Source organism: Lonchura striata, chromosome Z (genome assembly GCF_046129695.1).
Source record: "Lonchura striata isolate bLonStr1 chromosome Z, bLonStr1.mat, whole genome shotgun sequence".
NCBI lineage: Eukaryota > Metazoa > Chordata > Aves > Passeriformes > Estrildidae > Lonchura > Lonchura striata.
Genome location: NC_134642.1, coordinates 61,503,756 through 61,516,730, shown reverse-complemented (window position 1 = coordinate 61,516,730; position 12,975 = coordinate 61,503,756). Strand labels below are relative to the sequence as shown.

Sequence of the window (12,975 nt, the reverse complement as noted above, 5' to 3'; positions counted from 1 at the left end):
GTCCAAGCTACTTTGGAAGTGATTTGTATTGAAGCACAGCTCCTCCTGGTACACTTGTTTGTACAATGGGCTGGATATTCAAAGGGGGAATCTCCTCTACACATCATGCAACCAATGCTGTATGGAGTAGACTAAGTGGCTTGCACTGGTTGCACAATGAGCTTGGATAGGAAATCTCATAATCCAGGAATCTTAGAAGTGATCATGGACTGACCAGAAGGCAAATATTTGGGAATGTCACCAGAAGGAGAGGTAAAATGTGCTGGAGAGCCCCCACTATGTAATACATTACCAGAAAGGAAGGAGCAATACGCCTTTTTTGTTTGGGTCCTTGCTGTCCTTATGGGAAAGCACCGGAGATGGAAAATGGCAGTATTGAGCCCCCCACAACAAGCTGCAGAAACTGCTGAAGGGGAAGGTAAATTGAGTCAGTTTGCTGAGTTGAAAGCCATCCAGCTGGCCTTAGACATTGCTGAATGAGAGAAATGGCTGATGCTTTATACTGATTCACAGGTGGTGGCAAATACCCTGTGGGGGTGGTTGCAGTAATGGAAGCAGAATAATTGGCAAATTGTGAAACAGAATAATTGATGTAGGGGTAAACCCATCTGAACTGCTGCATTGTGGCAAGCTAGCTGCCCAGATGGAGAGCCTGGTTGTGAAAGCACGTCATGTACCCAAGCCCAGGGCCACTGAAGAACATCAGAATAACCAGCAGGTGGATCAGTCTTCCAGAACTCAGGAGTCTCAGGTGAACCTGGAGTGGCAACTCAAGGGTAAATTATTTCTAGCTTGGTGGGCCCATAATACCTTGGGACACCAAGGAAGAGATGCAACATAGAGATTGGTTTAGGATTGAGAGGTGGATTTAACCAAGGACACAGATTATCCATGAATGTGTAACATGAGCTGTCATAAAGCAGGCCAGGCAGGTAAAACATCTTTGGTATGGAGGATGATGCCTCAAGTATAAATATGGGGAAGCTTGGCAGATTGACCATATCATACCCCTCTAAATCTGTAATGGCAAGTGCCATGTGCTTATAGTGGTAATGGCTAGGGACATGCCCTGTGCCTCATGCCACTGCCTGGAACACCATCCTGGGCCTGGAAAAGCAAGTCCTGTGGCAACATGGCACCCCAGAAAGGTCTGAATCAGACAGTGGGACATCCTTCCTAAACATACTCATAGACATTTGGGCCAAAGAACATGGCATTGAGTGGATGTATCATTCCCTATCATGCACCAGCCTCTGGAAAGAATGAATTATGAAATGGACTGTTAAAGACTACACTAAGAGCAATGGGTGGCGGGACACTGAAATGTTGGGATACATACACATTTAGCAAAGGCCATGTGGTTAGATACCAGAGGATCTGCCAGCCAGGCTGGCCCTGCCCAAAGTTTTTACGTGGTGTAGAAGGGGATAAATTTCCTGTAGTGCATACTAAAAGCATGTTGGGGAAAAGGGTCTGGGTTATTCCTGCCCCATGCAAAGGCAAACCTATCTGTGGGCTTGCTTTTGTTCAAGGACCCAGGTGCACTTGGTGGGTAATGTTGGAAGATGGGCAAGTCCTGTGTGGGCCTCAAGGTGATTTGACTTTACGTGAAAATAGCCAATGAGTTAAATTGTATGATGTACTGACAGCTATGCAACACTGTATTACTGCTTCTGTGTGTAGAAGCAGTAATAATATCTGCATGTGTAACACCTCATAGAGCACCTCACTGCTTCAATCCTAATCCCAATTGTTCTGGGGATCTGAGCCTGATTTCCCTCTGATCATCGCGCTCACAAAAATGAACTTTGATAAAACCACCATGTGCAGCAGTACTGGGATCAGAACTGGCTCAAATGTGCAGCATGCAACAAACCAGCACCTCATACCATCTTTTCTGCCTGAAAGACTCTTAGCAAGGATGAAGGCCAAAGCCATGGATTAAATTAATACAAACATTTTTTTTTAAATTGTGTGGATGTTTTAATAGTGTTCCATTGACTAAGAGAATGATGTGGAATGATGTTTTGCATCTATCAAAACAGGGAAGGTGATGGGATACTGGGGAGTGTGAAATTTGACATAATGCAGATGATATGGAATAAGTAGTGGGTATTGTCCTGATTACAGCTTCTCAGTAGCTGTTTAGACTGCTGTGTTTTAGATTCAGAATGAGAATGGTGTTGATAACACAGTGATATTTTGGTTTTTGCTAAGTTGTTTTTATCCAAAGTCAAGGACTTTTCCCCTCCTTGTCTCATGTTCTGCCACTGAGAAGATACAAACAAAAAAAAAAAAAAGCCAAACTGGGAGGGAGCATAGCTGGGACAAATAACCTAAACTGACCAAATGGATAGTCCACACCAGAATTTAAACTGGTATTTAAACTGGGGGGGTTACCCAGGCCAGTGTATCTGGGTACAGGAAGGGGAGTCTGGCATCTGTCAGTGGCTGGTGAGCAATTGCATCATACATCACTTGTTTTACTATTTCCCATTATTATTATATTTTACTGTATTTTTAGTTATTAAACTGTTCTTATCTCGACATACAAGTTTTACTTTATGTCCCCATTCTACCAGGGTGGGGGGAAAAGAGAGAGGAGCTGAACAAGCAGCTACGAGGTGTTTCATCTCCAGCTGGGCATAAAACTACAACACGGTTTTGAAAATATTTTAACAGAAAACTGAAACATTTCAAAAATGTGTAAAAAGTCAGGAGTAGCAAGTTCAAAACCTGTACCCCCAGAACCAATCTCCACAGAAGGTAGCTTGTAGAGGAATTTCTCATGGAGCAAGGGCATGATATCCTTGATGGTATTTCTTTGCAGGAACTGGACAACCCTGGTCTACAGATTACAGAGTTACTTTAGAAGTATTTAGGACATCCTTGAAAAGACAATAAGCTTTGTACAAATACAATAGTCAATGCTGGATGCTGAAAAATGTCACGTACTGTAATGTGATCAGACACTTGTAGTGTAACAGCCAATCAATAAGTGACTTGTATATGTAATTACATTACGTTAGCCAATGAGTGTTAATTAGCTACTGTAAGACAATAAGGTATAAAGCATGAATAAAGTAGACAATAAAGGAGGATGACATCTAGTCATGTTGGTTTGAGTGTCATTACTTTGGCTGGCTCTCTGTGGACCCTCTTCAGTAGCTAACAAGGCAGTGTTTTCAGCAGTTTCCTTCTAAAGAACTCACTTTTACAAGTGTGATGACAGGAGAGAGACTATGCTCCCATCTTTCCTTCCCCAGTAAAATTACTGAAGAGGAATAAGGTAGCAGAATCCCTTTTACCAGCAAATCACAGAAACTCTCTGACCTTGTTTGTTACAGAGCAAACCACAGACTGCTGTTATGTATTATTTATTCTAAGTACTCAGAGGTCTGATCAGAAGAGATAAATGTAATGAATACTTTAAGATTTAGAATTTAAAACTAATTAAGTCTGCATATATAAACTTTTATTTACATAAGGCATCAAAACTGCCCTTTTTAACAAAAGGGTCATTTTTCCCTTTAACCAATACTTTGGTGAAAGAAATGTCACATTTAATAAACTAATATTCACTGGTATACTCGTTTGGAACAAGCAGGTATAATCCAATGTACAAGATGAAAAACCACAAAAATCCAAGCATACTGTATCATTAATTACTCTGTAGAACAAAGAATTAAGGCTTGTTTGCATCACAATGATGATCAATCATGCATCATTTATTCCCACAAAGAATAAAATCAATTTCCAAGTGAAGCAGGAATAGCAGTAGTCTCGTATAATCCCCATATTGTTTACATGAAAAACAACCAATTTGGCATCTTAGAAATTAGATTGAAAAGTAGGGGAAAGAGAAGAAAACAGAAAATGGCTCTCGCTTCAGAATCTTTTGTGAGCATTTTCAGTTTCCACTTGCAGAAACCCTTCAGCTTAAAGAGGAAAACTGGGACTTGCAAAGGTTTGAACTAAAAACATTTTCAGAAAGACTAGAGTTATGGTTTCATTGATGATGAAGTATCGAGCAAAAATACATTGTTTGGAATAATGAATTCCACACTGATATCCCCAAGTAAATGGCATATATACATTAGGCTGAGCCTGTTTTAATAGGTCTGATTTATAAAAATGGTAAACCTGTATTATGTTTCTGCCTGATGTAATAGTTCCTGAGTTTTAGATCACTGCTAAGCCACAGCAGACAAAACTCTGAATGGTGTAATGAAAAGTTTTGCAAATCACTTTCAGCAATAGCACACATTTTGTTGAGCAACTTTCAGTCATCAATGAAAGTCAGTCTTCCAGGTCCTTCATTTTTCATCCACCGCCGGTATCTCTTCCATCGGGGATCAATGGCCATCTTCTTCTTTAACTCCTCCTCTTGTTCTCGTTTATACACCTGGTAAGAGAGGGAGAAAGTTTTAATAAGGATGAAGAAACAGCTTACCTGAGACTCAAGTAGGGTCTAACTGTTTATTCTTCAATCATTTGCCAGCTTATTGTTCTTACAAAAGACTGAGTTGCAGTGCAGAAGCAGACCCTGACCAACACAAAGTGTTGGAGGACCTGCAGCTCAAGAGTCTACTACTTACTGCCCAAGATGCTTTGTGCTTTTGCTGAGAGCAGAACAACCTTCCTCTAAGCTCCAAAACCTTTTTTTTTTTTTTTTTGCTAGAGAAGTAGATGCTCGACAAGCTCAACAAAATACACACTAAGCAACTGCTCATGTTCTGAAAAGCTAACCTTGCAAGTCCCTTTCAGCACACATACTGTCCAATGGAGCTGTTCAGCTCTTCATTTTAGCTGTTCTCCCTGTTCAAAGTCGTCATCTAACAGAATAGCACAATGGAACTTTTTGTTCCCAAGTAAGGTTCTCAACAAAGTTGAGAAAATCTCAAATATCTCAGCATCCAGTGTTTACAGTACTAAAAGATGAACAATTATATTCTATCAAGAAATACTCGCTCACTGCAATGGAATCTATAGTTAACAGCAAAGTCAGTAATCTGAAAAAAAAAAAAAAGCCATGAAAATGCGAAAGTATCTGATTTTTTATTCTGGAAGGTAGTTTATGTAGATGCAGCTAGCATAAATCTCAAAACCATGCATGATTTCATCATCTCAGTGTCATGTGACTTAGTCTGACTCAAAGGGCAATTAAATTTAGAGCTCCCCTTTGTACGAACAAGATTTAAAAAATATATTACAGATGGCTACATTAATACACAAACTCAATGCTCAGTGATCATAAAGGTTTTAAAAACCATTAGGAAACTGTAAAAATATTGTGGAGCTCTATGTCCCTGTGCATTGAATTCCTGGTCATTCCCATCCTAAAACACCAGAAAAGTGAACAATATGTAGATAGACATTTCCAGTGATGAAGGAACAGACAAGCTTTTGGGAAGAAACACTACAGCATTATTTTTCACCCTAGAAAACACATTCTATAGAAAATACATGACTATTTCTCCATTTCCTGTAATACTGGAATGAGCATGAGTCCAGGTGGTTTCAGAAAAATCCTCCTCTACCACCTTCTTCAAGTATTGATGAACTCATGACCAGATGGCACAGCAGAGGCTGAAAGCTTCACAGCATACAAGTGACCAGGTAAAACTCACTGAAGCAATTATGTACAAAGACCCCATTTCCTTTTCAAAAAGTCACAAAGCTGCAAAATATGATGGATAAATATTACTATATGTGTGCAGATGTCATGTATTTGTTAGAGAAAATGAACTGCTGGTCACCACAGGAGACAAATGTGAGCTAAAAAGACTTCACTTGTGGCAAATACAGCTTTCATATTCAGTGACCAAAACATCCTTAATTAAAAACTGCATGGATGAGAAACTAGGGCAATTTCCCCTACTACAGGATATCCGTGCAATCTTTTTCCATATTAACATCTGCTTTAACTAGCAGCATTACTCAGTCTTTGGACTTCAGATTGTTTCTTCAAAAGAGGCAAGGGTGGATTACCCTATAAACTTGAAGAGGAAAATGGTAAAATAGGTATTAATGTAAGGAAAGGATTATCTGCTAGGTATGTGTATGTGTTCAGTTAGGATGGGTTTGCTAGAAAACATTCTCTTATTTTTGGTGTCCTGCCATCATCCCATCTCTCCCCCCAACTCCAGCACCAACTCCATGTTCCCTTAAGCAGACTGAGTTCACATTCTCATGTTTTTCTTTAGAGACCTCCCATGCAAATGGCCCACAGATGCACCTCTGTGGAATAACAGAAGGGTTCTGTCAACATGCCATGCCTCAGCATCCCAAATAATTCTGGATTGAAAAATCCATGCTGTGGCTAATGGTCTTTCTCTGCTCTCACAGATTTTTTAAAAATTACACAGTGACTATTCAATACTGACTATTAATTTATTGACTATCCATGGCAAGAGCAGAAGTTGTGCCTAATGGTGGTTTTTATGCCATCCCTACTTGAACAGGTGTACAGCACTGCAAGAACAGTCTATGACTCACCACAGGCCAAAGAACTATCAAAGGACAGATGGGAAAACCAAACCAAAACAATAATAAACAAACAATCAAAACAGTCTGAGCCAGGTTAGAAGACTGATGAAATAGGAGTTTCAGAAAATCTGGGTAATACTTATTACAAATGATTACTGTTTGGAGAAGAGACAATAGTCTTCAAGCTACCTTAAGAGCACACTGTTATTACTGCTCTGGGACTGCTCGATAACCAACTTTAGTCTTTCCACCAGGGCTACTGATAAATAACATAGAGAAGCGAGATCTTCAGCTTCCCTGAAGCTGCTGGACAGACTTTAAAGACTAATTAGCAAAAAAAGGTAAAGGTATGTAAAAGTAGCTGGAACCACTGGATGAACAGAAAATAAGGAAAACAGTGGTGTTCTTGCAGGTAACAAGAAACAACAGCACGTGCCCAAAGAAAAATTTCAAGGAAAGGACACCTGAAATATTGAAGCACTTAGTCAATATAACCATCACAGACCCCTTCAGACATGCCTCTAGAACAATAAAAGGACTTCCAGCAGGACTTGGATGCATGCAAATTAGCTCTAGGAAAAGTGATGTTTATATATTAGCTAGGAAGTATATTGTAATGAATATGTACAATCACAATGGAATAAATACCCAACTGTAAAGTTTCACGACATACATTTAATTAGAGGATATAAGCTTGGGGTGTGTTCAGTGAATGAAGAATGCCTGCTTTCTAATACTTCAAGTTGTGTTAGAAAGTTTATTCCCTGGCTGATTTCAGTATCACTACTCACCTCATAGTTTTCCCGTATCCACAGTTGCCGTTCAAGAAAGGTCTGTTTTTGATGATCTTCCAGGCTGTCAAACTGAGACTGAGACATTTTCATGTACCTCCGTATGATGTACAACTTCTCTTCCACACCATACTCTTGCCCTTTAATAGTGAAACAATAAATCCACCAACAGTACCAAACTATGTATTTGCACCAGTAAAAAGGAGCAAGAAGGATCTGAAATAGAAGGATATCATATATTTTGGGCTTCTGATAACCACCCTTTATATCTATTTTATTTTTAATAATGTCTTTGATAATTTCTTCCTCCTCTTCACGAATTTCTTCTTTAGACCTCCTGTTCTTGCCTTTTTCTTTAGTCTTGTTGAGTAAACCTTGTTGCCTGGCAATCTCAGTAGCTTGTATACGGTATTTTGGCACAGATGCTAAGTAGCTGATAGCTTCATTGTAACTACTCCACCAGCTGAAGAACTGTAATTTAAGAACAGTAAAAGTAAAAATCATATTTTAATACAGACACATTCCTATCTGGAGGTTTGCCAGGAAAACAAAAAAGTGATGCTGTCACATACTTTTAACCATGGTTATATTACAGTAAGGGCAAAAAGTGAAGCTAACAGTACTGCTGTGGTATCACAGAAGCTATCCCTCCAGACTCAGTGAAGCACCTGGAAAATGGATGTATACAAGCATATCTCACAGCAATTTACGATGACAAGGAAGGCCAAGCAGACACCGTTCTGAACAGTTTTGTTCTTGAGTAGATGGCAATCTCCTGCAAGTTAACACCAGGCTGTGCCAGCCATTCTCAGAAGCCTCTCTTGTTATATTTATAAATATAGGAGCTAGTATATGAATATTTAAGTGTAAAATTGTTACACATTTAAAACAGTTCACTGAACACCGCCTAAGTATGTGACAATCTCATTAGTCTGGCAGTGTCCACTTAACAAGACTCAACATACCTCTCTGATCGCCAGCTGTGCTCTGGATTTCAAGGGAGTGGGGGGAAAAAAACCCCAGACAACAAACCAGAAAATTATTGCCTGGAGGAACACAGAATCATAGAACATCCTGAATTGGAAGAGACTCACAAGGATCGTCAAGTCCAGCTCCTAGCCCTGTACAGCACAGCCCTGAGAATGCTTCCTTTTGAAGACAGAAGAAGCACAAGGACTAGCTGAGAGATGATTACAAGACCCATCTAGGATCTTGTAAATGACCTGAGATGAGGCATGGAGAACATGGAAGAAACCAGACAGGCAAAGAGGGAAAAAGTTAGCAGCTCAATTTCATTCTTGGGACATCCAAGCATGTCTCACAACATTTTTAACCATGACGCATCTCACACCATTTACCAAGACCAAGCGCAGACATAAACCCACTATACAACCTTAGCAAAGGCCAAGAAGCAGAAACAACAGAAAGCAAGATGGGCAGACCAGTTTACACATGCTTACACTGAATTTAAAAGCACTTTGCAGTTGGGACTCCAGGAAAGTGAGTGTCTGCACTTGCATAAAAAATAAGAAATAAGACATGCCACTACTAAATCTGAAGATAAATTAGATATTTGGCTGAATATGCCATTAGAATTTATTATTCCAAGTTCTCAAATTCTGATCAACATAATTTTTATTCTGACTTCTAATATCCCACTAAACATTGAGCTGCTTACACTACAGCATAAGCTGTATCTTCATCTCTTAAACTTCTTGGGTATTTTTAATGGTGTTTTGAACCAGTGATTTAAAAGATCCTAAAGAGAAGTTACGAACTTCTGTCCTCTTGTCAGCAACAGCACGAGCCAAACACGGGGTTTTCTTGGCCTTGGATCTACCACTTTCACAGTAAACTCTGCTGAACTGAATTTGCTTATATCCTGACTTCATCAATGTGGTATTTAAAATATACCGCAATGACAGATTCACACAAGTTTAGTAAACTCCTGATATTCAGTCCTATCATCTGAATTGAGTCTTGAATTCAGTTTGCTATACTGGCTTTTTTTTTTTAATTTACTTATGGATACTGACAAGCTGACACACGTTGTTTGGGGCACTAGTCCTGCCTGAGCTACTCTTGAGCCTGCCAAGAATAACCAAGTAAATTCTTCAAAAAAGATGCACCTTGTCTCAACAAAATTAAAAGAAACTAATCTCTACCTTTGTTCAAGGTACCAAGGGCAGTCAAAAATCCGCTAAGTACCTCCTGACTTCAGGATTTTTATGGACAGCAAACAGACCTGAACCACAGCATAGAGGAACAGGGCTCCTCACTGACACTTTTATTAAATGGTACATTATGACAGCTGCCACTTCTTCTCTTCTTATTCAGAAACTCACAGAGCAGCATGATGTAAATGTGATGAAATTTTACCTGAAACACGGAGATGGCACATACTGTAACTAGGATCACTATTGTGACGTCTACTTTAGGTGCCAGTCTCCTGCGGTAGTAGTGGTAGTAATGCCTGTAATACTCTTCAGGATGATCCAGCATGTAGTCATAATCTTTACGTGTTTCTTCATCCTGCAGGATGACATGAAAAACTCATTCAGGTTTAAATTCCTGCTTTCATTTACTCTATTTTACACGTGTTTTACATCTCATTAAGGACCATGTCTCTGTAAAACTGTTGATAGCCCAAGGGAGTATGAAACATAGAGGAAATTTGTTTACTCATATTCTCTATTAATTTGTTCTTGCACTTATCTGCCCATGCACATATGACATGTTTAGTTGTAAAATGAATAAGCAGGCGCTGTGCAAAGGCATTTAAAACTAGAAAACAGACAAGCAACTAAAATTCACGCAGTAAGTTGTTTAACTTCAGAATGCGAAGTCCAGCTGGACTGGAGTTAATAAGTATTGCTCAGGAAAAGATTTTCAGATGAAGAACCTATTAGGAAATTGTCATACAAAACCTAAAGGAATTAGTTTACAGGGCTATGGAATCTGTCCAATGGAAGGCCAATTTAAAATCTCATTGTTCTCATGTCTTCTGAGTTTTTCATCATTTTCCTCCATGCAATAGCAGGAGGGGAAATATAATTTTGCGATGCTCAACTGAATTCCTTTCAAACTCCGTCCCCTCTTCTGCCTCGCAAAAAAAAAAAAAAAAAAAAAAAAAAAAAAAAAAAAAAAGAAAGAAAGGAAAAAAAAAGTTCCCTTTCCCTTTTCTAATCCCCTGTAGCCTTAAAACACTTACACGTCTCCTTCTTCCATTCCCGGGTTCCATCTTTGCATCTTTGCCAAGTCACACATGCTTTGCCCTGAGAAGCCTTCCCTTACAGATCCCACATGCTACTCCAGTCACTGCTACTTTTAAAGGCATATCTCCAAGATAAAGCCTAGTCGGTCGGTTATAAATAAATAAATAAGTAAATAAATAAATTTGAAAACAACCCGTTCTAGACACAGAAGGACTTCCAAGCGCACTCCATCCTCCTTCCCGCACTCTCGGGCTGGCTACGGAAGGAGGCATTTCGGGGTGTTTCTCCTCCCCTCCCTGACTGCTTACCCGAGCGGCTCCGGCCGCGGCGGCGGTCCCGCTCTCTCACCTTGAGGGTCTCGTAGGCGGCGGCGATGAGCAGGAACTTCTCGTGCGCCGCCTGCGCCCCGCCGCCCTCGCTGCCCGCGGGCTCCCCGCGGTAGCGGTCGGGGTGGTACTGCCGGGCCAGCTGCCGGTAGGCGCGGGCGATCTCCGCCTTGCTGGCCTGCCGGCTGACTCCCAGCACCTCGTAGCAGACTCGGCGGCCGCAGTAGAGGCGGTCGGTGAGGCCCCGCGCCGGCCGCGGCAGCAGCGCCGCACACAGGCACAGGCAGAGCGCCCAGCGCCCGCCCGGACGCCGCCGCGCCGCCGCCGCCATTGCTCCGCCGGGGCCGGGCCGCGCTCCGCGCCGTGCGCGCGGCCGGCGGCGGGGCCGGCGCGGGAGGGAGGCGGGGCCGCGCGGGGCGGCTCCTCCGGGCCCGGCTCCTCCCGGGCCGGCTCCTCCCGGGCCCGGCTCCTCCGGGCCCGGCTCCTCCCGGGCCGGCTCCTCCCGGGCCCGGCTCCTCCCGGGCCCGGCTCCTCCGGGCCCGGCTCCTCCCGGGCCGGCTCCTCCCGGGCCGGCGCCTCCCGGGCCGGCGCCTCCCGGGCCGGCGCCTCCCGGGCCGGCGCCTCCCGGGCCGGCTCCTCCCGGGCCGGCTCCTCCGGGGCCCGGCTCCTCCCGGGCCCGGCGCCTCCCGGCCCGGCGCCTCCCGGGCCCGGCTCCTCCGGGCCCGGCTCCTCCCGGGCCCGGCGCCTCCCGGGCCCGGCTCCTCCCGGGCCGGCTCCTCCGGGCCCGGCGCCTCCCGGGCCCGGCTCCTCCGGGGCCCGGCTCCTCCGGGCCCGGCTCCTCACGGGCTGCCGCGGCCCCGGCTGCGGCCCCGGCCCCCAGTGCGCCCGTGCGTGGCGCCCGCGCCAGCGGAATCCTGGGATGCATTGGGAAGAGCGCTGCCAGTGGGTCTTTGAGGTGATCCTACCCCCTGCGCTCAGCCCTGGGCAGGCCGCGTCTGATCTGCTGCGGGCAGCTCTGACTCCGCAGCTCAAGAAAAACACGGGGTCCAGAGTAGGCCGCAAAGGTGATTTGGGGTCTGGAGCGTTTTTCTCATGAGGAGAGACTGCAGGAGCTGGGCCTGTTCAGTCTGCAGAAGAGACGGCTGAGAGGGGATTTCATTAATGCTTATAAACATCTCAAAGGCAGATGCCGAGAGGATGGTGCCAGACCTTTCAGTGATTCTCAGCGGTAGCAGGAGGAGTGAAGGCCATAAGCACAAGAAGTCTCACCTCGACACGAGGAACAATTTTACATTGAGAGTGGCAGTGCACTGGGACAGGCTGCTTAGGGAAATCACAAAATCTCCCTTCTGGAGGTGTTCAAAACCCACCTGGACACATTCCTGTGCCATATGCTTTAGGTGACCCTTCTCCTGGCAGGAGGATTGGAGTAGGTGATCTCCAGAGGTCCCTTCCAATCCCAATGATTCTGTGATTCGTCAGGGAAGAAACCTTTAAAGTACTTCCTGAGCCTGTACCTGGTTTAGGCTTGCTCCTGGCAGAGCTCAGGGTCTGACCACCTGTCTTGTAGGGCCCACCATAATTTAACTGGCCCCACTTTGGGAACTGTCCAGTACACTGCCTCCATGGCACGGAATCATAGAGAAAATTCCTCCTGTGGGTGCCCAAAGACATAATTGATAGGTGACCTCATCTATGGCTAGAAGTATACTAAGGGAGGGTGACGAGGTTCCACCTGAACATGAGGAAGAATTTCTTTACTGTGCAGGTGACTGCACACTGGAACAGATTGCCCAAAGAGGTTGTGGAGTCTCCCTCACCCGAGAGATTCAAGAACTGTCTGGATGCAATCCTGTGCCATGTTGTCTAGGATGCCGTGCTTAAGCAGGGAAGTTGGACCAGATATGCTTCCAGCCTGACCCATTCTGTGATTCTGAGTGATTGTGTATGCACAGCTCCCTCAAATAGTGGCCTCGACAGCAGGTCTGCCACCTGTGATATTGCATACCCAGACTTCTCCTGGAAAGGAGGATTACATCTCTGCTCTGGTGTAACCAGCAGGAGCATCATCACCTCAGTGTTTGACATTTCTTAGGAAAGTAGATATGGGCTTGATGCTGCAAATACCACAAAAATGGTCAGCTCATCAGAGCA

General features: G+C 43.8%; 1 protein-coding gene across 1 annotated transcript; it reads right to left on the bottom strand.

Annotated features, from left to right (window-relative positions):
* Positions 1–3,361: 3,361 nt before the first annotated feature.
* DNAJC25 (DnaJ heat shock protein family (Hsp40) member C25) lies at positions 3,362–11,164 on the bottom strand. Its single transcript, XM_021525017.3, has 4 exons — positions 10,844–11,164; positions 9,660–9,812; positions 7,281–7,751; positions 3,362–4,405 (listed from the first exon to the last, which is right to left on the bottom strand). The coding sequence occupies exons 1-4, from the start codon at positions 11,150–11,152 to the stop codon at positions 4,283–4,285; spliced, it is 1,056 nt and encodes a 351-aa protein (XP_021380692.3). The 5' UTR covers positions 11,153–11,164; the 3' UTR covers positions 3,362–4,282.
* Positions 11,165–12,975: the final 1,811 nt, after the last annotated feature.